This window comes from Anolis sagrei, chromosome 5 (genome assembly GCF_037176765.1).
Source record: "Anolis sagrei isolate rAnoSag1 chromosome 5, rAnoSag1.mat, whole genome shotgun sequence".
In the NCBI taxonomy this organism is placed as follows: Eukaryota; Metazoa; Chordata; class Lepidosauria; order Squamata; family Dactyloidae; genus Anolis; species Anolis sagrei.
The window spans coordinates 146212391-146237443 of record NC_090025.1 but is presented as its reverse complement, the minus strand read 5'-3'; the positions used below and the strand labels follow the sequence as shown (position 1 = coordinate 146237443).

At 41.3% G+C, this 25053-nt stretch overlaps 1 protein-coding gene across 2 annotated transcripts; it reads right to left on the bottom strand.

Moving 5' to 3' along the window:
• Positions 1-282: 282 nt before the first annotated feature.
• LOC132777166 (GLIPR1-like protein 1) lies at positions 283-24034 on the bottom strand. 2 transcript variants are annotated; one of them, XM_060779534.2, is made up of 7 exons: positions 23781-24034; positions 19244-19489; positions 8722-8828; positions 5919-6007; positions 3476-3505; positions 3345-3384; positions 1747-1982 (listed from the first exon to the last, which is right to left on the bottom strand). In XM_060779534.2, exons 1-7 carry the CDS (start codon positions 23961-23963, stop codon positions 1847-1849), a joined length of 831 nt encoding a protein of 276 aa, XP_060635517.2. In that variant the 5' UTR covers positions 23964-24034; the 3' UTR covers positions 1747-1846. The 2 variants fall into 2 exon arrangements, with proteins under 2 accessions (XP_067325201.1, XP_060635517.2); XM_067469100.1 differs by lacking the exon at positions 3345-3384 and having other exon boundaries at positions 283-1982.
• Positions 24035-25053: the final 1019 nt, after the last annotated feature.

Genomic DNA, 25053 nt, shown 5'->3' with positions numbered 1-25053 from the left:
CATTCTGGAAATATGTTATTCTGCTATTGATCTGTTTCTTATAGTGTTCTTTTGTAAGTCACCTAGAGAACATACGTTATATAAATGCAATTAAATTGATAGCATAGGAGGCCTGTAGCCACAAAATACCCTTAATAATGTCGAAGCTGATACTGTTTGTACTGCCCTAGAAACACTAAAACAAATCTGGTGAGGTTTTCTGTATGATTAGTGCTGGACTCAGGAGTTTCCAGCTTGTAATTAAAGAGAAGGATGCAATCAAGATCTAGTTAGAAAACTATGTGCTTGGAATATTTATTTTATTTATTTTTAAAATCACAACATTGTTTGCTCTGTACAGAAAAGACAGACCCCTTTCCAAAATGAAAAGAACATTTCCCTGCTATTAGTACAATACAATTGGACCCAAACATGGTCTTTACATTTCAAGAAGTTTTCTGTGCTAGGGAATTAGTGCAATAAAGAATGAGGCAGTACTTACTAATTAGCTGAAACTTGACATCACAGTTGAGAAAGAGAAAAAGCAGGGCATGCAGTCCATCAATGGAATTCAACTGGTTCTTAAGCACAGATAACAATGGTTATTCCCCACCTCACTTTCTTCAAGAATGGGCCTGGCATTTCAGTCTTCCTGTAATGTTATTATGACTGAATTGTGTGTTTCACACCAAAACAGGATTTTCTTGTAAAGATTTATTTAAAGGAGGTCTGTGATTGCCTTCCTCCAAGCATAAGAGCATGTGACTTACCCAAGGTCTCCACATGGGTTTCCATGCATGAGAGACTTCCAAGTCATTCTGTTAATGATAGGTCTTTGATATTAAGGGTACGTCTTTTAACTGGGTAGATTCAGCTGTCTACCTCTTTCCCCACTGCCTTCTACCTTACCAAGCCGTACTGTCTTTTCTAATGAGTGTCTTCTCGTAATATGAAGACAGTATGGCAGTCTCAACTGAATCATCTTGACTTCTAATTGATGTGTTTAGTCTAGGAACCATTTATGTATTTTCATCAGTCCGTGGTATTATCTTCTCAATTTTCTTGCCATTCAGCTATTTCACCAGTTCTTTTTAAACGATAAATACTATAGTCATGAATGTTTAAACAATGGATGAAGGAGGAAAAGGATTATATTTTATTTTGTATATTTTGATAAAAATATACAAAATTGTTAGGATCAACTGTTTTATTTGTTATCTTGTAAAATTAAATTCCATCTTTAAAACTGTTAGCAGTAACATTAAGCATAAGGGCCAAAGAAAAACTGGCCCATCGTTATAATCAGAACTGAGTTTGTCTATGTTGACATTATTAGGTGCTCTGAATTGCAAATATTCTGATACTGATAATTGCAAATGTTATAGCTCAGTTCTATAATTAACTTTATTAAATTAAAATGCTTAAAATTTGTAGCAAAGGTTATTTGGCAGGCTTTGCCCAAGTAAATGTTTCTGATTAAGGTAAAGCAGGAAATGGCTAGGCCACCCCCAAATCAAGATGCAAGAGATTCAAAAGTAAGTCAAATTATATTGGCACTTGAGACAAAAACTGTAACAGCAACAACAACAAAACCCAAAGGTCCCTCACAACTCTTGACAGTATATATACAATAATAATGAAGAACAGTTCCCTGTGTTTTCATGGCACCCAAAATTGCTGTGCTGAGGCAGACGCCCCATTCTGCCTTGTGGTAAGACTTGCTCTATCTACAGAATGTTATATCCTACTTTGGAGAAACTACTCATGCATAAACATCTGTGGGTACTGCTTGGATAGCAGGATCACAGTGCCAGAAGTAATTAACAGAAACAATATTCTTAAAATTAAAACAGCAATACAGGATGAGTCACATGCTGAGTGTGATGGAGCTGGAGAGGAAGGAGAGGAATGTGGTGGCTTTGTAGGGTATGAAGAAAGGGGTTGTGAAGATGCGTTTGGTGAGGAGTTTGTTATATCCCTCTCCGGGAACCAATTGAGGTAACCTAAAATATAAACATGTCTTAGTCTTAGAAAAAGATTAGAGCAATTCTGAAAAATAAAGAATGCATTCCAAGTAAGAACAAATAACACATGCTTCTCAATTGATCACGCTCGGGATTTTCTGAAAAGAAAGTTTTATAAATATGTATTAAATACAATTTAGTGCTCTCCCTATCAACAATCTCTGTTCAAATCTGATCGGGAAAAACTTCATGGTAAAAATGTTTCTCAGTCATTATTTTAAAAAATTATGTAAATAAATAGGAATCATTTTGGTGGAGTAGGACTTAAGTCAGTTAAACTGTAGCAGACTAAAATACTTGCTCATGCATATAATACAGAATCCAGATGTCTTAAGAGAAACATTTCTCATAGAAAACACTGAATCTTCTCAGTATTCTAATCTAAATATATAATGTATAGGGAAATTATCCTCTCCACCTTCATTGTGTATTTAGGGATCATGTTAGACACTTTATTTGGGGGGGGGGGGGTCTGTCTTCCAGAATCCAAATTAATTTTGTTCAGGTCTTGCATCACAGATACTATCAGTAGGCACAAAATCACATTAAAGGAACTGCAGTCCTTTATTGGTCACTTCAACTTTGCATGCAAAGTTATGTCTCCAAGTAGGTCATTTTGTGCTCATTTGTCCAGGGCTCTAGCTGTGGCCTAGGGCCCCCATCATTGGATCAAGGTTTTGCAAAAGATGCGGAAAGGCCTATGAGTGTGGCTATGCTTTCTGGAGACGTTCAGTGGGGTTTTAGTATGGCAAGATAAGTTAAGAGTGTTGATCAGAATTGCAAGCTGGTGATCAGGACATAAATAAATTAATCTGAACAAACATTATTTTTCCTAACAGTTGTTGGAAGTAACTTTACAAAAGACTTGAAACAAAACAGGCATATTAAAAAAAAACTGTAAAAAGTATTTATTAGTTATAGTTTGTGAATTGTACCAAACAAACTTGTTTTTAAGAAGACTGGCCTTTCTTTTCACATAGTGGTGAATAACATTATGTGGTTATCCCTTGTTTTATTTTGTAACAGTACCTACTTGATTTAACAATATTCAAAATTTTATTAAGACATGTTTTTTTATTATTAGAAAAATATTCAAGGTACCACAAGAACAATGAAATTATAAACTGAAAACACAGGAAAATTATTACATTCTTTGTGTAAAATTTATCTGTTAGTTACTTTAAAAATGATAGGAATGTTTTTGTGAGTTGCGTAAATATGAAAAATTATTTTTGGAAATTTAATCCAGGATAATAGAGTTTTAAGACATAAACAGCTATAAATGCTATAAACATTAACAAAGGCCTTAAAACTGCAACAGCTATACATGCTTTATCACACCTTATATCGAGTGTATATGGTGGATGCCAATTTGCATAACCTGTATAAAAATGGAAGAGATTTTTATTAGTTATATTTTTTGTTCTTGAAATAAACAAACATAAAATATAAAATGGAAGTGAAGTACATACTGGCATTTTCCTGATCACGTTGTGGATTTCCTAGTAAAATTAAAAAAAATAGCTATAACAAATGAAGTCAAGGTTTTTTTTAATCTGCTTTTAAAGCACATCATGAAAAGAATGAGTATTTCTATTACATTCTAGAATCCATAATATATAATGAGATGGAAAGTTAAAGCTACCTCATCCTCAGTCTCTTAGGATTTCAAAAGGCTATTAATAACAAACTTTAGTAATAAAATTAGCCAATGTAATTGTCTGAAACCTTTTGGTTTTTTGTAGCATCAGTCTGCTAGGGTTCTTTTCCTTTTTGTTCATATTGACATTTGTATAAGAGAACATCAAGAATGGGTCAAAATACCTGAGGGACCGCCTCACCCCCTACCAACCCCAGAGATCCCTCCGTTCTGAGGACCAAGATCTATTGGAAATTCCCAGTGTCAAGACCTTGCGTCTAACAGCAACCAGACACAGAGCCTTTACAGCAGTGGCACCATTACTCTGGAATACTCTGCCACCTGAAGCCCGTGCCTTGTGGGACTTATCAGCTTTCCGCAGGGCTTGTAAGACATACCTGTTTCGACAGGCCTTTGATTTTTGATATTGCTGTTTTAAATTGTGCTAGATTTTAGACATTCTTGTAAGCCGCTCCGAGCCCCAGGGGAGTGGCGGCATATAAGTTCGAATAATAAATAAATGAATAAATCATCAAGCATTAAATTGAGATAAATTAGTCTGTCTAGAAATCATGTTTCATTACAGAAATCACACTGAACTATGGCCAAAATACATGGGTGCCTTTGTGGACACTGGCAAAGGCTTTCTGGACCTCTGTAGTCACCATTGCTGTGATGTAAATTGACAAGAATAAGAGCCACCCCTTTTCCCCTGTGCCATGTTAACCAATTTTACCCTGCGTTAGCGATCAAAAATCCCTGTGTCATGTGGATACCCAGGAATGACTTCTGGTCAAATTTCTGTTGTCTGTGTTGATGAGCCCTAAGTAACCTATCTTTGTTCAATGCCCTAAATGTGACAGAAACATCACATATGGTATCTACTCTTTAGTTACCAACATAATGGATCATCTTCTTTCCATGCAGGGAATGCCTGGAAAGATGGGTTTGGGGGTGAGGTATGATTATGACAAAAGTACAACTATGACTGAGTAGCAGTCATGGATTCAAAACAATTACAGATGAGTAACTGTTTTGCATTCAGGATCTATTTTGTAGCTGAAGAAGTTAGATTTGAGAGTACATGCATTTCAATGCTGAAACATGCTATTCTCCATGATTATATTTAATTTACAAAGATATTAATACACTGAGTGAACCAAGGTTGTTTTAACCATTGTAGTTATCAGGATTTTATTGTTATTGTGTTTTCTCTCTCTTGTGCTGTTCCCCATCACAAAACAGGGGAACAGTTTTAACCCATTCAATAGTAGTAGTAGTAGTAGTAGTAGTATACATGCTGCGGTAGGCTCTCCTCCCCGGACAACTGTCACAAAGCTGCTTGAACTGCTTGATGGCTTGTGAAAATCTGGACCAGAGACCAACCTTTCCACATGTTACCTCAAAGTATGGGCACACACTTATGAATCTCTCTTCTATCTTTACTTCCTCACTAGTCACACACATGCACATATATACACTACTAATTATAAAATGTAGTCTTCAAAATGAATATGAAAGCAGGATTTAAGATTATGAAATAAATTAAGGAGATTGGAACTAGATCTGGATTTCTCATTCAATGAATCTATTCCTCCATGTTTGGGAGAGCAAAATCAACCCTCTATTAAATAAAAGCAAATAAATAAAAACATATTGACATGGAGTTGGAGAGGACTGAAACCTATTTTCGTCCATAGCATCGATGTCCTGTGGTCCAGGGAAGAAATTAGTACTTCTCAAAATATGAATCTGGATTATGGACTAGCTTCCATGGAAACCACATCCTATGAAAAAGGAGATTGGGATTTGTTGCATTTTGTATCATGAGCTGAAACTATTTGATACTGAAACTTAATTCTGTTTCATAATGGGCTTTAGCGCATCACTAAAATTTTGTTCCTGGGAAACACATTCCAGGTACAAGAACAGCCTATGAAAAGTTACTATAATTTTTATCCTATAATGCCCTCCCTATGTTGTGCACTTGATTAACACATGTAGACTTTAGCCATTCAGAAGATGGCAGGACTAAGAGGAAAACTGAAGGACCAGTGAACAGTATCAGTAAATAAAAAGGTCAAGAAAGGGTGGGGGAAGGGAGTTGAGCACAAATGAGCATCATCTGTCAATCTTATCAGTGTGGGAAATGAAGTTCATAACAAAATTTCATGTTAAGATGTTGGTTAAAACTGCTCTATAAGATTGAATCCATAAAGTGACTTTGATAGGATAATTATATACTTAATGTTTCCTTCATTCAGCTATATACTTACTACAGAGGTTATTTTGACATGTGTCTCCTGGTCGGCACTCACTACATGACTTCCCTGCTTTGTAAGGACGGGTTCCTTTATAGTTGCCCCTAAAGAACAAACATTTCAGACAATACTAAGGTATTCAGCAAACAAAAAATAAATTGAAAGTTACAAGCAACTGCTACTATGACAGCAATCTTGGAATTGTATGTTATTAACTTACAAATCATGTACTTTAAAAATATGGTTTTCATTAGATATATTTTGTCCTCATACACTCGTTATTACAGTGTCTGTAAGTATTCATATCTTATAAGGTGTTGGTTTAACCTCTGGTTTGCTAGTAAAACTGAATTACTGTGTCATGAAATGATGCATGTCTACAAAGTGCGTCACCAACATGAAATGTTTGGAAAGCTTTGGTCTGTTTGAAAATACTTTCCCATAAGAGTTGTCTATAATGTGAAGTCATGTATTTTATCCCACGTCACCATGTTTATTCATTGAGAACATTTCCATGCAGGATCATCTGGCTGCAGAAATTGTTAAATAGAAATGGCACAGCATTTCTAGTCATATGAAAATACTGTCTGATGAACATGTGGAAGATTAATAGCACTTGGACAATGACTGTGAAATGTTTTGCTGAAATACCTAACAGGGTGTGGTACATAACCAAGTGAGGTGTTTTGCATCAGCCATTATCCCTTATTGATGACCTATCAACAGGTAGCTGTAAAAGAGGGATAAAAGGGTCCATCTTTCTCTCTCCTGTGTGATTATCGGCCTATGCTGTATATGACTATTTGATTACTCTGTTTGATTACTCTGTTTGCAATGACAAGATGAAAGTGGATCTGTGAATCCTGTTAGTATACTGTGTAAATATTGCAACAGTGAAGATTAAATCCTCCTGATATTTTGAATGAATCTGTGATTTTAGATAAGGTCAGATGCTGGCAGTTAGACTCTGATAGACGGGCTTAAGCATGTTTGTGCTGTGAAAGGACTCTGCCGTGTTTTGCTTTCTTCTGGGATACTTGCTATCCAGCTTGCAGTGGTTCAGTGAGGTCATGATTGGAAAACTATAAATCACTTCACGACTAGCATCCCGCGACAGAAACATCTGCATGCCAATAATCAAAAGTGTCAAAGATTTTGAGTCTTTCAATAATCATGTGTTATCCATCTAATTATGACACTAGAAGATTCTTTCCAGACAAATAACCAAAAAGATCTGGTGTGATCTTTGAGAACACCATGGCTTTTTTGACATCCAGAAAAACATAACATTGAGACTAAGCAGATGTTATGATTTGGTAGATAAAACAATGAGATGGCCATGGGTAACAAAGTCTCCCAGGTCTTAGCATGACATTACAGCAGTGACATTTCATAATATTGTGCTGAATATTGCAAAGTTCGCCCACATTTCTTCACAAGCAAGATGACTTTGGTTTCCTTTTTAAAAAGACCCCTCCTTGGTCCAAAATAGCCTGGTGTGTGTGTGTGTCTATAAACATGACAAAGTATCCCTGGCTTCTCTTAGAGACACAGAGAGACATATTGGCCCAGCCTTTTCTAAACAAAAGTTATTTAAAAACATTTTAAATTGAAAGGAAGTTACATTCGAGAGGTGAAATCCACCACTGCCTTTCTCGGCTTTACTGTGAATTATCCAGCTTTACTTGCACTGTCCATCCTAAAATGCACCGTCTGAATGCATGCCAGATTTTTTACAAGTCAGAAAGAACAGATGTGGAACTGCTCTGTTGTGACTTGCCATTTAACTGTAAGGATGAAATATGGGCACTTCAACACCTTATATCCAGAGGTTGATGGGAAATGCAACTGTTGATGGGAAATGCAATGACCAGGCTTAATTGTTGAAGCCTGGTCAGATTTTGCATACTCAGATGAGGAGGCAGGTGATGCTGGGAGAATTTCAGGTGATGCTGGAAGAAATTCAGCAGGCTCAGCAGAATTGTTTTGGAATCTCCCCCTTGCAGTAGTTCCCAGCAGAACGAGAAAGTAATATCAGTTCTCATGATATTACTTTCTCTCAGAATACCAGGAGAGCAGGCTGTGAGTGATGAATATTTGTCCAGGTCAAGACAATTAGAATTGTGAAGAGAAGGCAGAAAGACTAACTTTTCTTAGACTTTGAGATAAGGAGCAGAGAAGCAGGTGTCATGGGAGGCTTTGGGGCTTTTTAAAGTGGTTCATGCTGCTAAATTCGTTGTGAAAGCAACACTGCATTCAGATGGAGAGCTCTTGGGGTCATTCCAGTCATGTAACCCAAAATATCAAGGCAGTATAACCCACAACATCTGCTTTGAACTGGAATATCTTATTTCACACTGCTATATATCCCAGTTCAAAGCAGGTAACATAGGATTTTATTCAGTTGTGTAGATGGGGCCTTGGGTTTTTGTGGCCTATGTCTTGGAATTCATGTAATCAAGTTTCTAAACTGTTTCTGCTTTTTGTTCATGTGTTGCCAGGCTGCCCTGCCTTGGATTCATTTTACCTTGTCGTTGTAACTCTTGGTGAATTGCTTTTGGGAACTATCTCTGATTGTATGTTTGGACCTTGGCTTTCATGGAACAAACCTTTTAAACTTTGATACGCTTTTTGAATTTGCTTGTTTTTATATGCTCATATTTTAATAAACTTTTACTTATTGGATTACCTGGGCAGTGTGTGGTTTGTGGTGAAAACAGGCTTCAGGGCCCTAGTGCAGCACTCATTCAGTTTAAAACATTTTATTTCCTCTGTGAGTAACCAAGTTTGAATACAACTTTACATCTTTTTGACTTACACTGGAGCATAATCACACACTAGAATTCCCAAATTCTTTCCCCTTCCAAGCACTTGACGGCAGAAAGCAATAGCACAGCCAACTTTATAAGAATTAGCCCAAACAACCTAGAAAGAAATAGGTTTTATTATACATCAAATATAAACGCTCAAATGATTTGTAAAATTAAATTACTCCTAAAGTACTTCTCATTTTAGAGCTTTTATCAAGAATTGAGAATTTTCACTCTGCCAACTGTATGTAGCCTGGCAGATGTGCTAACCCACATCTGGGCAGTTATTTCTGATCTGGATGACAGGGTATTTCAACATTTTTAAATGCAGGGGTGAATTTATACAAACCGAAAACCTTCCTGGCTTTTGCCCTGCCTGCTACTGGAAGGATCTTCATCAAGACTTTGGCACAAGGCTAGGACAATTTTGTCAATTGTGTCTTATATATTTCTACTCCATCTTCAGATAAGAAATAATGTAATATAATCTATTGTCCCCCTGAAACAATAAAAAGAGACAGAGATAGGGTCTTGGGGAAGGTAGTGGTAGGATTTTGTTTTTAGTACAATGGTTCTGAAGGTGTGGTAGGAAAACAAAGCCATCTGGTTGTTTGCAAGTGGAATATGCTACCTCTGTATGTTCTGTCATATTCCTCTCTGGAGGATTGAAGCAGAGGGTGGATTGCCACTTGTTGGGAGTGCCCTGATTGTGTATTCCTGCATACCGGAAAGTTGGATGGGATGGTCCCTGTGGTCTCTTCCAACTCTATGATTATATGAATATCATTTTTGCAGACACTGCAATTGTAGTAACAGAGGAGGCTCATGTGAAAAGGATCTAAGAATCAGTGAGATATCGTTTAATATTGTTCCAATTCACATTTTCATATAAAACTACAGTAACCACATTATAATTATTACAGTGTATTTAACATAAAGATGGTATCAAAGCTTTATAAATAGTTTAATTATCCAAAAACTGCAACAGGTAATAATAGACAACACACCTGCTTTGAGATATAGCTTAAAAAGAATAGTTATAAAATCCTCCTTGTGCTGACAATCCAAATAAACCCAATTTGCCCTTGTATATCTGGCTACACGTTTCCTACTGTAATCATATTGAAATTGGTACTCTCATCTCAGGCTTTCCATTACTGGATGTCTGGGCCTCAATCACTGCTTCCCCAGAGTCAGACAAAGGCACAAAAAGTGGTAACAGTTTGGTCATCAATCCCCTTTGCTTGGAATCTTTTTTTTAAATCTTGTCTTCAAAAATTCTAGATCTTTCCAAATCTTTCTAATTTCCAGGAAGTCCCACTGTGCAAGATATTCTCTTGTGCTCTCTTTAAAGTTGTTCCCTTACTACTTACAATAACATTGAAAGGGCAGGTTGCCCTGTCCAAAAACTGTTTTCCACAACAAGCCCAGTTTTTCTAAATCCAATTATCATAGGGACAGAAAGTGAAGTGAAATTTTCTGAACAGAGGCATAGACAACTTACTTACTTAGGTGACCCCACGTTGTCCGGGTATGAAAGCCTTCCAAGTGTAGTGTCTTGGTGGTAGATACATAAAGTGACTGTGGAGCCCTATTCTTGATCTGCATGTTCTTCCACGGTGAGGGCATTGGTTTCCAGGTGGAAGGATGTCCTGGTTAGGGTTGGCTTGACACGCCTTTCACTTGGCATGTTTCTCCCTTTTGCCCTCCATTCGTGTTTCTTTGAAATCCGTAAAACTGCTGCCCACAGCTGATCTCCAATTAGAGCGTTCACGGGCCAGGGCTTCCCAGTTCTCAGTGCCTATGCCACAGTTTTTAAGGTTAGCTTTAAGCCCATCTTTAATTTTTTTCCCCCTTGTCCATCAACAAGGAAGGAGGAGACTGATCAGGTATCTGGACAGTCCAGCGGAGTTGATGGTGTAAGAGCATCGCTTCAATGCTGGTGGTCTTTGCTTCTTCCAGCATGCTGACATTTGTCCGCCTGTGTTCTCAAGAGATTTTTGGAGGCAACACTGATGGAATCATTCCAGGAGATGAGTGGGACGTCTGTAGACAGTCCACGTTTCGCAGGCATGTAACAGGATTGGGAGGACAATAGCTTTATAAACAAACATCTTGGAGTCCCAATCCTCAAACACTTTCTGCTTCATTCGGAAAAATGCTGCACTCACAAGAGCTCAGGCGATATTGCATTTCAGTGTAAATGTTGACTTTTGTGGAGAGGTGCTGCCAAGGTAGCAGACATTGTCAATGTTTTCTAATGTTACACCATTAAGCTGTTTCTGGCATTGCAGAGAGATTGGCTGGTGCTTACTGGAAGATCACTTTGGTTTTCTTGTTGTTCAATGAGGCCAAGCTTCTTGTATGCTTCTCATATGTTTAGTGGCTTGTAGGTCTTATTTTGAATGTGCACAGACTACATTATCATCAGCATACTGGAGTTCTATAACAGATGCTATTGTGACCTTGGTTTTGGCTTTCAGTCTGCTGTGGTTAAATAGCTTGTCATCTGTCCGATACATGATTTCCACTCCGGTGGGAGGCTTCCCATCAACAAGATGAAGTATCATAGTGATGAAGATGGAAAATAAGGTTGGGGTAATAAAACATCCCTGTTTGACACCTGATTCCACTTTAAATGGGTCACTCTGGGAGCCATTGCTGTCCAAGACTATTACAATCATGTAATCATGGAGAAACTGCAGAATGTTCACAAATTTGTTAGGGCATCCAATTTTTGGAGGTAGTGCAGAGAGAACTGCAATTCACTCACTGCATCGAATGCCTTTCCAAGGTCAATGAATGCCATGTACAGAGGTTGATTTTGTTCTCTGCATTTTTCTTGGAGTTGTCATGCAGTGAAGATCATGTACATTGTTCCTTTGGAGGGGCAGAAGCCGTTCTGGGATTCTGCGAGTGTGTTGCACTCCAAGGCTGGGAACCACTTCTATACTTAACACACACTCCAGTCCAAGGTAAAATAGTAAAGCAGTTTATTGAAGAATATATATGAAAAGCAATTCAGCAAAATATTATAAGAAACCAAAGTCCAAAATATCATGAATAATCCACAAAAATCAAAGTACAGGAGTAGCATCAAAAACCAGGAATACAAAAGTAGAATAAATCCAAAACACAAGATTCAGGAACAGTCTCAAAACATGGAATCATGAGACATGAACAAAAGGAAACATGGAACATGGTACTAGAAATTCCTTGACAATAGATCTATACTACAAACCCAGTGCTGCCCTGACTGTTGGACCCATCTGCTGGGCTAGCTGATATAGCAAGAAAGTCATGCCTTCTCCCCTGGGAAACGGATAAGGACTTGGCTAAAAGGTGTTTTGACCTTCGTAAACTCTTCTGAGAATTCCTATCTTGACAGAACGTAAATCTCCCATTTCACTGCTCATCAGTCTGTCCACCTGGACTTTCATTTTCATCCTCTGAGCTCAGATCTGTTTGTGACCTTGCTTCCCTAGTGAACCGCCTTTCAGAAACATGGCCTTTGGACACAGACCACTCATTTTCTGGGCTTAAAATCTCTTTGTTGGCTCTCCTGCTGACTTGCAGACCCAGAATCCCAAGTGTCATCAGAATGACTAATAGGCCCAGAATCCCCAGAAGGATCATGTGCAGGCACAATCAAAGGCTGAACTACAACATAAGTTGTTTTCTGAGACAGGTAGCAGGCGGTTTGGATTCTTGCGAGGATTTTCCCAGCTGAGGTTGAAAGGGAGATATCTTGATAGTTTCCAGAGTCATCACCCTTTTTTTGAAAAGGGTAATGATGGTGGTGGCATCCTTGAAGTCTGCTGGGATGTTCTCAGTTACCCACACTTTTTCAATGAGCTGGTGGAGTTGTTGTGTTAGCTCCACCCTCTTTAAAGACTTCAGCAGGGACCCCATTAAGTCAGCTGGCTTTGTTATTTTTTGTTGGCTGATGGCATTGCTGACTTCCTCTAAACTAGGCAGTGCTGCAAGCTCTTCCCTGGTTTGTTTTTGCAGAATTTGAGAGGGAACCTCTTTGGTCATGTTAGAGCTGCGATCCTGAGGTTGTGGTAGTGCTCTTTCCAAAGTAGTGCAATTGAGTTTTGTCCTTCAGAAGTTTGGTTCCATCTGATGAGCGTAGAGCAGGGGTCCTCAAACTAAGGCCCGAGGGACGGATACGGCTCTCCAAGGTCATTTACCTGGCCTTCGCTCAGGGTCAACCTATGCCTGAAACGACTTGAAAGCACACAAAACAACAACAGTCCTAAAAAAGGGCTTCTATTCTTATGTCAGTAGAAAAAGGAAAAACAAGGAGGCGATAGGACCTCTTCGCGGAGAAGATGGGGCAATGCTGACAGGGGATAGGGAAAAGGCAGAAGTACTTAATGCCTTCTTTGCCTCGGTCTTCTCACAAAAAGAGAGTCTTCAACCTCAGCAAGATGGAGTGGATGAGGGATTGGAGGACATCCAACCCCAAATTGGGAAAGAAGTCGTCCAGGAATACCTGGCCGCTCTTAATGAGTTCAAGTCCCCAGGGCCAGATCAACTACACCCCAGAGTATTGAAGGAACTAGCGGAAGTCATTTCGGAACCATTGGCAACCATCTTTGAGAGTTCTTGGAGAACGGGAGAACTTCCAGCAGATTGGAGGAGGGCCAATGTGGTCCCAATCTTCAAGAAGGGAAAAAAGGATGACCCAAACAACTACCGTCCGGTCAGCCTCACGTCGATACCGGGCAAGATTTTGGAAAAGATTGTTAAGGAAGCGGTCTGCAAACACTTAGAAACAAATGCAGTCATCGCTAATAGTCAACATGGATTTATCAAAAACAAGTCATGCCAGACTAATCTGATCTCTTTCTTCGATAGAGTTACAAGCTGGGTAGATGCGGGGAATGCCATGGATGTAGCGTACCTGGATTTCAGTAAGGCCTTCGACAAGGTCCCCCATGACCTTCTGGCAAGGAAACTAGTCCAATGTGGGCTAGGCAAAACTACGGTGAGGTGGATCTGTAATTGGTTAAGTGGACAAACACAGAGAGTGCTCACTAATGCTTCCTCCTCATCTTGGAAAGAAGTGACAAGTGGAGTGCCGCAGGGTTCCGTCCTGGGCCCGGTCCTGTTCAACATCTTTATTAATGACTTAGATGAAGGGCTAGAAGGCATGATCATCAAGTTTGCAGACGACACCAAATTGGGAGGGATAGCCAATAGTCCAGAGGACAGGAGCAGAATTCAAAACGATCTTGACAGATTAGAGAGATGGGCCAAAACTAACAAAATGAAGTTCAACAGTGACAAATGCAAGATACTCCACTTTGGCAGAAAAAATGAAATGCAAAGATACAGAATGGGGGACGCCTGGCTCGAGAGCAGTACGTGTGAAAAAGATCTTGGAGTCCTCGTGGACAACAAGTTAAACATGAGCCAACAATGTGATGTGGCGGCAAAAAAAGCCAATGGGATTTTGGCCTGCATCAATAGGAGCATAGTGTCTAGATCTAAGGAAGTAATGCTACCCCTCTATTCTGCTTTAGTTAGACCACATCTGGAATATTGTGTCCAATTCTGGGCACCACAGTTCAAGAGAGATATTGACAAGCTGGAATGTGTCCAGAGGAGGGCGACTAAAATGATCAAGGGTCTGGAGAACAAGCCCTATGAGGAGCAGCTTGGGGAACTGGGCATGTTTAGCCTGAAGAAGAGAAGGCTGAGAGGAGATATGATAGCCATGTATAAATATGTGAGAGGAAGCCACAGGGAGGAGGGAGCAAGCTTGTTTTCTGCTTCCTTGGAGACTAGGACGCGGAACAATGGCTTCAAACTACAAGAGAGGAGATTCCATCTGAACATGAGGAAGAACTTCCTGACTGTGAGAGCCGTTCAGCAGTGGAACTCTCTGCCCCGGAGTGTGGTGGAGGCTCCTTCTTTGGAAGCTTTTAAACAGAGGCTGGATGGCCATCTGTCAGGGGTGATTTGAATGCAATATTCCTGCTTCTTGGCAGGGGGTTGGACTGGATGGCCCATGAGGTCTCTTCCAACTCTTTGATTCTATGATTCTATGATTATCAGCCAAAAGCAGACCCACACTTGCCATTTAAATACGAATAAGTTTATATTTGTTAAAATCATCCTTCATTTTAATTATTGTATTATTTTTAAGTGGTTTTGCACGACAAATAAGATATGTGCAGTGTGCATAGGAATTCTTTCATTTTCCCCCCAAATTATTTTCTTATCAATTAACTGTTGGATTTCTGTCATTTTCATCAAACCAGTTTTGATGTTTCTTACTTTGGTATCCAATGGTTTCTTCGCAGGCTGTGATGATGGAGGTCTTCAGTTCCAATGATTCTCAACATTTTTTCATCTTGTCTTTCTTCTTTGGAGTCTGCATGTGGTAGCGATCTTGATGGCCATCGTGGAACGGATTAGCCTGTGGTCTGTCCAGCAGTCATCACTACCTGTCATGGCTCTTGTGAGAACCACAACACAGCGGTCTCTGGCACGTGTTGTTACATAGTCTAAGAGGTGCCAATGCCTTGACCGAGGGGTGCTTCCATGATGTCTTGAGCTTGTTTTCTGGCAGAAGAGCGTGTTGTAGTTGACAAGGTTCTGTTCCGCACATTTGGTAAGAAGCAGGGTGCCATTCGAGCTGCTGTTTCCAACCCTGTCTTTTCCTATGGTCCCTAGTCATACATCTGTCATCTGAGTCTTGCATTAAAATCCCCAAGGACGATGATTTTGTACTCCTTAGGTATCTCTGATAGGATGGTATCCAGCTGACAGTAAAAATTTTCCTTCACGTCTTCATCAGCATCTAGTGTTGGTGTGTGGGCAGTTATGATGGTTGTCTTTTGGTTTTTGGCAGGGTTGAAAGTCGTTTGTTAATGCTAATGGGTGCTTCAGACAGATACTTCACCAGGTCATTTCTGATAGCAAAGCCAACTCTGTGTATTCTTCGTTCTTCTTCAGGCAGTCCCTTCCAGATGAAGGTGTAGTCTCCTTTTTCTTCCTTCAGCTGTCCCTCTCCTGCTCTCCTGGAGTACTGCTATTTTGATATTAAAACGTCCCAGCTCCCTTGCAATAGCAGTCCTGCGTTCGGGGTGCTGACAGCGCAGGATGGTGACCCCTCTGGATGCTGCAGTCCAGTCAGGGATAAGAGAAACAAACTATGTTTAGGGCACCTTTTCTAGCCCCATCCCTGTGTGGAGTGAACAGAGTGGATCCTTACAAGAGCTGCTTAGTCATGGATACAGCTGTGGGACTACTCAACAGCCTTGGACCTTGAGGTAGAATGACTGAATCCATATCCACCACCCACGTGTCAATCACACTAGGAGCTTCCAGATTTCACAGTCCTGCCCGTCCCCACTAACTGATTGCCATAGGACTTTTATTGGTTTGGCTTTATTTTTCTTGGAAGACACATGTGCATGAGTTTTTTTTTTTGATGTGTTAATGTCAGTGCACAGCTGATCAACACACAGTCTTCACAGAGTGAGGGTCCCAACCAGTGGCATGGTTAACACGACAATGGTGGCTTATCAATCTGTTGCACCCGTCTTATGCCTTAACAGCAGTTGTAGTAACATGTACCATGATCTGATCTTGAGAGGAACGGTGAACCAAAGCGACTCCATCTTGTTGGTCTATCATTACAGGGTGTCAGAGAACACATATTCTATTGCAGCCTGCCTCCCTCACAAGGGAAGCAAGTGTTACACAGCTTACATAGGAAATGGCTGTGGTCGGCCAGTTACTGAAAGATGTATGCAATATCGCCATATATGGGACACAACCTCAGAGTTGTTTATTACGACGTAAATCTTGTGGTGAGCTATTCCGGGGGTTTTATGCTAAAGGAAATGTTTGCTTAATGCTATGCCAAATAAGGGGAAAGGAGAACTTTGAAAGCTGTCAACAAGTAGGGTATATATGTCAGATGTTCATCCCAGGCTGGGACAGACAATTTTGTACCGGCATACTGTGTGTTATGCTGTTTGTCCGTCTTCCTATTGCGCAATACGAATAAACCGCGTTTTACCCTAACTCATTTGGACTTTGCCTCATCCAAAGTGGCTCAGCGAAGGACCCGGTTGTTGGTAAGATTTGGGAATACCAGCGAGATTCCCCCAACATTTCTGGTTCCCTGACCAGGAAATCCTTAGCTGGGAATCCGCTGTGATCTTGCGGAGTGGGTTCTGGAAGCCCAGAGGCCCGTTCTCCCTCCTTGGGGCGCTGCAACCAATGCACGCTGAGAGGTGCTGCATATAAATTGAACCAGCGGTTTCGTTTCGCTAGCGTCCGGAGGGGGGATAGCGTATCCTCTGTCAAACTAGGAAATTAGAGGCAACTGCAGCCAGGGCTGGGTGACGCCCCGGGAAGAGAGGCTGCGAAAAATTGAAAGCATCCTCTTGGGAGTTTGGCGGCCACCGCGGGAACTTGGACAAAATCTTAATCAGGCAAGTAGGATTTTCTTGGTATACATTTATAGGGCCCTGAACAACACTTGTGAGAGAAGTACAGGGTTGGTTCCAAAAATGTGTACCTTGGCTAAGGGTCACAGGAGCCCAGGGTTCCGTCTGGGACCTTTGGAGTGGATGAGGGAAAGTCACAAATCCCCAAAGGTGGAGGTAGAGCTCTGGGTGGTTCATGGGGGTACCCCAACATCGGGCCAATAGGACCAGACTTGTGAGGGTGTCTCGAGAACAAGCCAGGAAGGTTATTGGTCGGGCTCTGGTTCCATGCCAAAGACCTCCCTCCCATAATTGGTAGAGATCTCTAGGATAAGATAAACCAGAAGTGTGTGTGGAAGCGCGCGTTGAATGTTTGTTTACGTTACTTATTGTTTGTCTTTGTGTGGCATGCCAGGAATTTGACACTGTTGCTAAGCGATGGGGTCAAAGGGAATAGATCTAGAAAATGTGAGGCTGCTGCAAGTGGCATTGAGAGTGTGTTCCGGGAGCGAGAGGGGGAGGAAACCTAGAGGGAAAAACAACCCCTTTCTGATTCAGGGAGTCTGGCTGATGAGCCCCAGCTGTGCTGTGTCTATACTCTAGAGGCAGAGTGGTTGCAGGTGGAGACTGGATTATGCCCTGATAAATGCCCCCCCCCCCCCAACCAGTCCCCGGAACAGATGCAGGAAGAGAACGCCAATTTGTAGTGGGGCCTCTGTACCAACAGGAAGGTAGTGCCCAGCCCCATGGTCTTAGCTGGAGAGAATTGAAGCAGTTGTTAGAGGTGTTGTTAATAGCGGAAGAAAGGGTGCATTTGGCACTGTTGAGAGGACAGGACTTTATAGGGAAGGATCCCCACAGGGATCCTAAGGAGGAGGAACAAAGAGATTTCCTCAGGATTTACCAATTGTTGCTTCTTAGAAAAATCTATGAGATAAAGCAGAAGAAAGATGAGAGCCCAGCAGCATTTCTGGAGAGATTGAGGGAAGCATTCATAAGACACTCCCCTTATGATACAGAAGATCAGGAAGCAAACGAGGAAAGAAGGGAGGTGTTGAAGAATATTTTTGTCAACCAGTTTGCCCGTGATATTTGGAGAAAGATTCAGAAAAGCCCCGGAGTGGCACAAATGCCATTGGAAAGGATTATGGAGTTGGCTGATCAGGTTTATATGTCTCGTGAGGAGAAGCGGGCCAAAGGAGAGGAGGCTAAGGTGACTCAAAGAGCAAAGGTAGTGGCAGTGGCGTTATCAAGGTAACCAGGGAGCCGACCCCGACGGGCCAAAATAGAAGGGAAAAGGACAAGGCAAGGTGAGAAGGGCCCAGGGGTGCGGCAGGGTGCCTTTGGGACCGAATGAATGTGCAAGGTGTCATCAGGAGGGGCACTGGCAGAGGGGATGTAGAGTTAACGTTGCAGGTGGATGAGAGAAAGAGAAGATTTGGGAATACCAGCGAAATTCCCAACATTTTGCCATTGAGGTATTTGGATTGTGTTCGGTCTGGAACCTCCACTGCAACCCCTCCTGGGAGTACATGACTCATAGTTACACCCGAAGGTTCATTGGATTACACAAGCCTCCTCAGCACAAGGTGACAATCCATTGAGGGGGACATAGACAACAAAACAAACATCACAGGGGTATTAGCCCTTCTCTATGTTATCAAAAACACCAACTTCGCAACTTTAAATTTTTCCCAAAAGGTACTGTTCCATTATCTGGGCAGAGGCCACGAGGGGGCACTAGACAGAGAATAGTCAATTTTATGGTGGGAGAGGGGGGAGGAGGAAGGGGGTTGAGGGAGTTAAACCATTTCCCCCTGTTTTCCTGTTATGCCTCCACCCATGTAGCCATAATCAAAATAGCCATTGTTTATGATATGGGAAAGGGTGTGTGTGTGGGGGGGGGGGGGATAACCAGAGATAATCGAGAAAATGGCTTTCATCCCTCAACTACCCCTTTCCAAACAGGACTATCCTTCTCTGTCTAGGCCCCCTTTAGGGATTCCACATGGTACAGCCCCCCCCCCCCAAATATTGATATTATGCCTCAAAATTGGTAAGGAAGGACAAAACTCACCTGAGTATAATGACCACACACACGTGTACATTTCAGAGTATTGAAATCATAGTATTTTTTCTCTGAGTGAAAGGCTCCAATGGCACCAGCAATATTAAATGGTTTTTTGCTGGCACCTCCCAGCCACAGATTTTCTCCGAAAGGTCTAAATTTAGGATTTGGGTGGACTTTTCTGTTTGGATTGTGACCCCAGATGCATTTCTGTGCATAAGCTTTAGCGATTCTAGCTAAAGCTACATCAAATGTCTGCAAATAAATAAATAAATAACATTTAGCAAATGTTCTACCTCTAGTAAAAGCTCTACTATACTTTAATCCACCCACATGTTAAAATATAACATTTCTATTTGGATACCTTTTATATCAAGCTTTAACAAACAAGAACATGTTATATTTAAATTACTATTAGGGGAGCATTTTGCCTCTGGGCCTAATTCAGCCTGGCAAAAGGTTTGGACAAGGTATTCCAAAATGTTGGGTCTTCACTCCTCCTGAGATAAGTCAAAGGTAAAGGTACCTTCTGTGTTATTCTCAGCTAGTGCTATGATGTTTTGGTCTTCAACATATTCTCTGCATTTCAGCCAAGAATCTATCTACGTTAGATATTTTTAGATTCCACCTTTCCAGTTTTATTTCACTTTTTTCCTGACCCAGGACGCAAAAGAGCTCACAAAGGACACTAAAGACTAATTTGATACAAAAGCTAAGCAAACATTTCTCATAAAAACATATTGCAAGTTAAAAGATACATTAAAACAAAATAAAATATAAAAACACAATACACCACAATAAAAAGATCCTTCTGCCACAGCCATTTAAAAGTCAAAGGCATTCCTAAATAAGGTTGCTTGGTAACAGAAAGAAGAGTACTTGAAGGATCAATTGAGCCACTTGTGGATGGGAAGTCTAGAATTGGGGAGCAGTCACTGAAGGCCCTTCCACGCAGCCATATAACCCAGAATAGCAAGAAAGAAAATCCCACAATATCTGCTTTGAACTAGGTTATCTGAGTCCACACTGCCATATATTCCAGTTCAAAGCAGAAAATGTTGGATTTCATTCAGCTCACCAAACATACTAGTGAAGATCACAGTTCAGAGAAAGCCTTTGTGACATTATTGGGTGTTTATACTGCATCTACGAATGGAATATTGAGGACTGAAATCTTTCTCTACAGTGCATGAGATTTCAGGAAATAGGAAAACACAAAACAAACTTCTAAATTTTCCAGGTAACTATCATTTTGCCCAGTGCTTTTTAATTCAGAGGGAAGCTTTTAGATCGCGGTAAACACATAATCTGTTTTAATTCCTCCATTTTGAATGTCATTTAATTTGTAAGGCCCAGGCAACTACTACTACTAGACTTGTATTCCAGGGCATGTGGAGTCCTCAGATAGATCACTCTTGTTAGCAACATATTGTTGTATTTGCCTGTCTGGTTCATAGCATACTCAAGTTGATGATCCCATGCCAATAGGGTATTATTAATTTACTTATGTATTGAACTATATTATTATTTTACTGAAATAAAAACACAGTATGTCACAGCATACAAGATATATATGCTGGATTTTGTATCACAAATCACAAGTCAAACAATTCCCATGCATCTAGGACTGTGTGATGTATTTTTGAATGATGCATGCAGATCTAAGTAAGGTGGCCTTTTGCAGTTGACAGATCATGATTTTGTCAATGTTTATTGTTTCCAAATGCTGGCTGAGACCTTTTGGCATGGCACCCAGTGTGCTGATTACCACTGGGACCACCTGTACTGGTTTATGCCAGAGCCTTTGCAGTTCAGTTTTGAGGTTCTGATAACTGCTGAGTTTTTCCTGTTGTTTTTCCTTAATGCAACTGTCACCTGATATGGCGACATCAATAATCCAAACTTTTTTCTTTTCCAGTCGTGATGTCTGGTGTATTGTGTTCCAAGACTTTGTCAGTCTGGATTTGAAAGTTCCACTGTATTTTTGCATATTCATTTTCCACTACCTTTGCAAGTTTATGATTCCACCAGTTCTTTACTACTGGCAGGTGATACTTGTGGCATAAGTTCCAATGAATCATTTGGGCCACAGAGTTGTGCCTGTTTGTAGTCTGTGCGATTTTCTTGCAGCAGCTGAGGATATGATCAATGGTTTCATCAGCTTCCTTGCAGTCTGCATTTTGGGTCATCAGCTGATTTTTCAATCCTGGCCTTAATTACGTTTGTTCTGATGGCTTGCTCCTGGGCTTCAAGAATCATGCCCTCTGTCTCCTTCTTCAGTGTTCCATTCATGAGCCATAACCAGGTCTTCTCCTTATCAACTTTTCCTTCAATTTTGTCAAGGAACTTCCCATGCAATACTTTGTTGTGCCAGCTGTCAGCTCTGGTTTATAGTGCAGTTTTCTTGTATTGATTCTTTGTCTGCTGTGCTTTGAGAAGTTTCTGATTACTGTCTTCAATTAAAGCAGGTTCTTGGCTTTCCTTTACATAGTCTGCCAGGGCATGTTTTTCTTCTTCGAATGCTTGTTTTACTTGTAAAAGTCCTCTGCCACCAGACCTTCTAGGCAGATAGAGCCTTTCAACATCAATGCGAGGATGTAGTGAATTATGAATGGTCATGAGTTTTGTTTTTCTGTCCGAATTGTCCAGTTCTGCCTGCATCCAGTTTATGATGCCAGCAGTATATCTTATGAAAGGTATGGCCCAGGTGTGGCCTTGATGATATTGCCTCCGCGGACCTTGCTTTTGAGAATATATTTCTGCTACTGTGATTGTTCTATGATTATGATCATAATCATTATTATATTATGTTTATTTATACCCCACTTTATCTCCCCAAAGGGGCCTGGCATAAAAACATTGGTATCCAATTTAAAATATACAAATATCCAAACATTTAAACAGAATTAAACACAACCAATTTAAAAATTCAGTTAAAACCCATCAAACATATTCAAAGTTAAAAACCATAGCCCCCATGACCAGCTCTCGAGCACCTTCATCTTTAAAAGCCTGTCTGAATAAAAAGGTTTTAGCCTGCCACTGAAAGGACAGCAGGAAGGGGGGCATTATAGTTTCACTGGACAGGGAGTTCCAGAGTTGAGGGACAGCCACCAAGAAGGAAGGCTGTCTCTCGTTCCCACCAACCGAGCTTAAGATGGAGGTGTAACCGAGAGAAGGGCCTCTTCTGAATATCTCAGGGCATGGCCAGGTTTGTACAAGGGGATTCAGTCGGCCAAATAGCCTGGACCTGATATTTTTTTAATTTTTAAATTAATATTTGCTCTTTTTTGCAGGATCTCAGGGCAGTTTTAAGTAAAACACCATATACATTTCAATTTTTTTTTGTCGCATCAGGAGCGACCTGAGAAACTGTAAGTCGCTTCTGGTGTGAAAGAATTGGCCGTCTGTAAAGACGTTGCCCAGGGGACGCCCGGATGATTTGATGTTTTATCATCCTTGTTGGAGGCTTCTCTCATGTCTCCGTATGAGGAGCTGGAGCTGATAGAGGGAGCTTATCTGCCTCTCCCCGGATTCGAACCTGCAACCTGTCGGTCTTCAGTTCTGCTGGCACAGGGCTTTAACCCACTGTGCCACCATTTTAAATCAATTTCATATATAAAAATGAAATTTGAACAGGATCTGGACCAGACTTAGCATGAATACTCAATATGCCTAAATGTTAATACTGGTGGAGTTTGGGGAAAATAGACCTTGGCATTTGGGAGTTGTAGTTGCTGAGATTTATAGTTCACCTACTATCAAAGATCATTCTGAACTCCATCAACAAGAGAATTGAGCCAAACTTCCCACACAGAACCCCCATGACCAATAGAAAATACTGTGTTTTCCGATGGTCTTTGGTGACCCCTCTGACACCCCCTCACATGCCCCCCAGGTTGAAAAACACTGATCTAGTGCCTCACCAAACTACAAATTCCAGGACTCCATAGGATGTTACCATGGCAGCTTGGGTAGAACCAAAGGACTCTAACAGGATATATGTATTGTCGAAGGTTTTCATGGCTGGAATCACTAGGTTCTTGTGGTTTTTTTCGGGCTACAGAGCCATGTTCTAGAGGCATTTCTCCTGACGTTTCGCCTGCATCTATGGCAAGCATCCTCAGAGGTAGTGAGGTGGTGGTGAGGTTCAAACTATCTAACAGGATAGTTTGAAATGGCCTCAAGCGATATACTTTTGAATGTGACAGTGACACCATACGTGTAACTTCTTGCATCTATACTATACTATAGAATGAATGCAGTTTGGTATCACTTTAACTGTGGTGGCTCATGCTACAGAACCCTGGGAGTTGTAGTCTTGCAACGTGTTTGACCCTCCCTGCCCAATGGTGGTGGCACTTCCCCTGACTAAAACTCCCCAGGACACACCAGCATCGAGCTACGGATATTAAAGCAGTGTCAGTGCTTTAATCCTGTGGTGAATAGACGCGCCCTCTGTTGTGAGAGGCTTTTTCTTAAGCTCCTAATGGCGACTTTCATTTTCCCGCCATTTTCCCCGCCCTCTTTCCCAGGACACACACACCATGTACCGCATGTTGGCAGCGCTGGGATTGACTTCGCTCCGGTATTTGTTGTGGGCGTCGACATACTGTTTGATAAAGGTCTTGTTGTTGATGTCGGGGTAAGGGGCGAACTTCTGGCTCGCTCCCAAGGTGACGGCGGCGGTGAAAAGCCCCAGCAGAAGGCAGCGCCAGGCCTTCGCCATTGCAGCAGCAGCGCTGCCCTAAAAGAAACTAGAGGGGCTGCGCGCGCAACCAACGGCTTCCCTCCAACGGCCGCAAGGCTGAATCACTCCTAAATCCAACAGAGGGCCAAACCCTTAACACATCCTCCCCCCCCCCCCCCGCCAAAAAGGGAATGGATTCTTCCGCCTCGCTAAAAACTCCCTCACTAGCAGGTGGACTCTTCCACTCCGCTTGCTATATAGGTTGCATCCTAGCGTATCATAGAATCAAAGAGTTGGAAGAGACCTCATGGGCCATCCAGTCCAACCCCCTGCCAAGAAGCAGGAATATTGCATTCAAATCACCCCTGACAGATGGCCATCCAGCCTCTGTTTAAAAGCTTCCAAAGAAGGCGCCTCCACCACACTCCGGGACAGAGACTTCCACTGCTGAACGGCTCTCACAGTCAGGAAGTTCTTCCTCATGTTCAGATGGAATCTCCTCTCTTGTAGTTTGAAGCCATTGTTCCGCGTCCTAGTCTCCAAGGAAGCAGAAAACAAGCTTGCTCTCTCCTCCCTGTGGCTTCCTCTCACATATTTATACATGGCTATCATATCTCCTCTCAGCCTTCTCTTCTTCAGGCTAAACATGCCCAGCTCCTTAAGCCGCTCCTCATAGGGCTTGTTCTCCAGACCCTTGATCATTTTAGTCGCCCTCCTCTGGACACATTCCAGCTTGTCAATATCTCTCTTGAATTGTGGTGCCTAGAATTGGACACAATATTCCAGGTGTGGTCTAACCAAAGCGGAATAGAGGGGTAGCATGACTTCCCTAGATCTAGACACTATGCTCCTATTGATGCAGGCCAAAATCCCATTGGCTTTTTTGCCGCCACATCACATTGTTGGCTCATGTTTAACTTCTTGTCCACAAAGTTCTTTTTCACACATACTGCTCTCGAGCCAGGCATCCCCCATTTTGTATCTTTGCATTTCATTTTTCCTGCCAAACTGGAGTATCTTGCATTTGTCACTGTTGAACTTCATTTTGTTAGTTTTGGCCCATCTCTCTAATCTGTCAAGATCATTTTGAATTCTGCTCCTGGGTATTCGGTTTGTACATTGTATCGTG

Bases quoted from the DNA above. Each gene is read 5' to 3' on its own strand.
- LOC132777166 (XM_067469100.1), bottom strand. From the start codon at position 23,963: ATGGCGAAGGCCTGGCGCTGCCTTCTGCTGGGGCTTTTCACCGCCGCC. The intron at 19,490-23,780 runs GTGTGTGTGTCC...ATTTATTTGCAG, and splicing joins CTGCCAACATGCGGTACATG to ACATTTGATGTAGCTTTAGC. The intron at 8,829-19,243 runs GTGAGTTTTGTC...ATTTCTTTCTAG, and splicing joins TGTGTGGTCATTATACTCAG to GTTGTTTGGGCTAATTCTTA.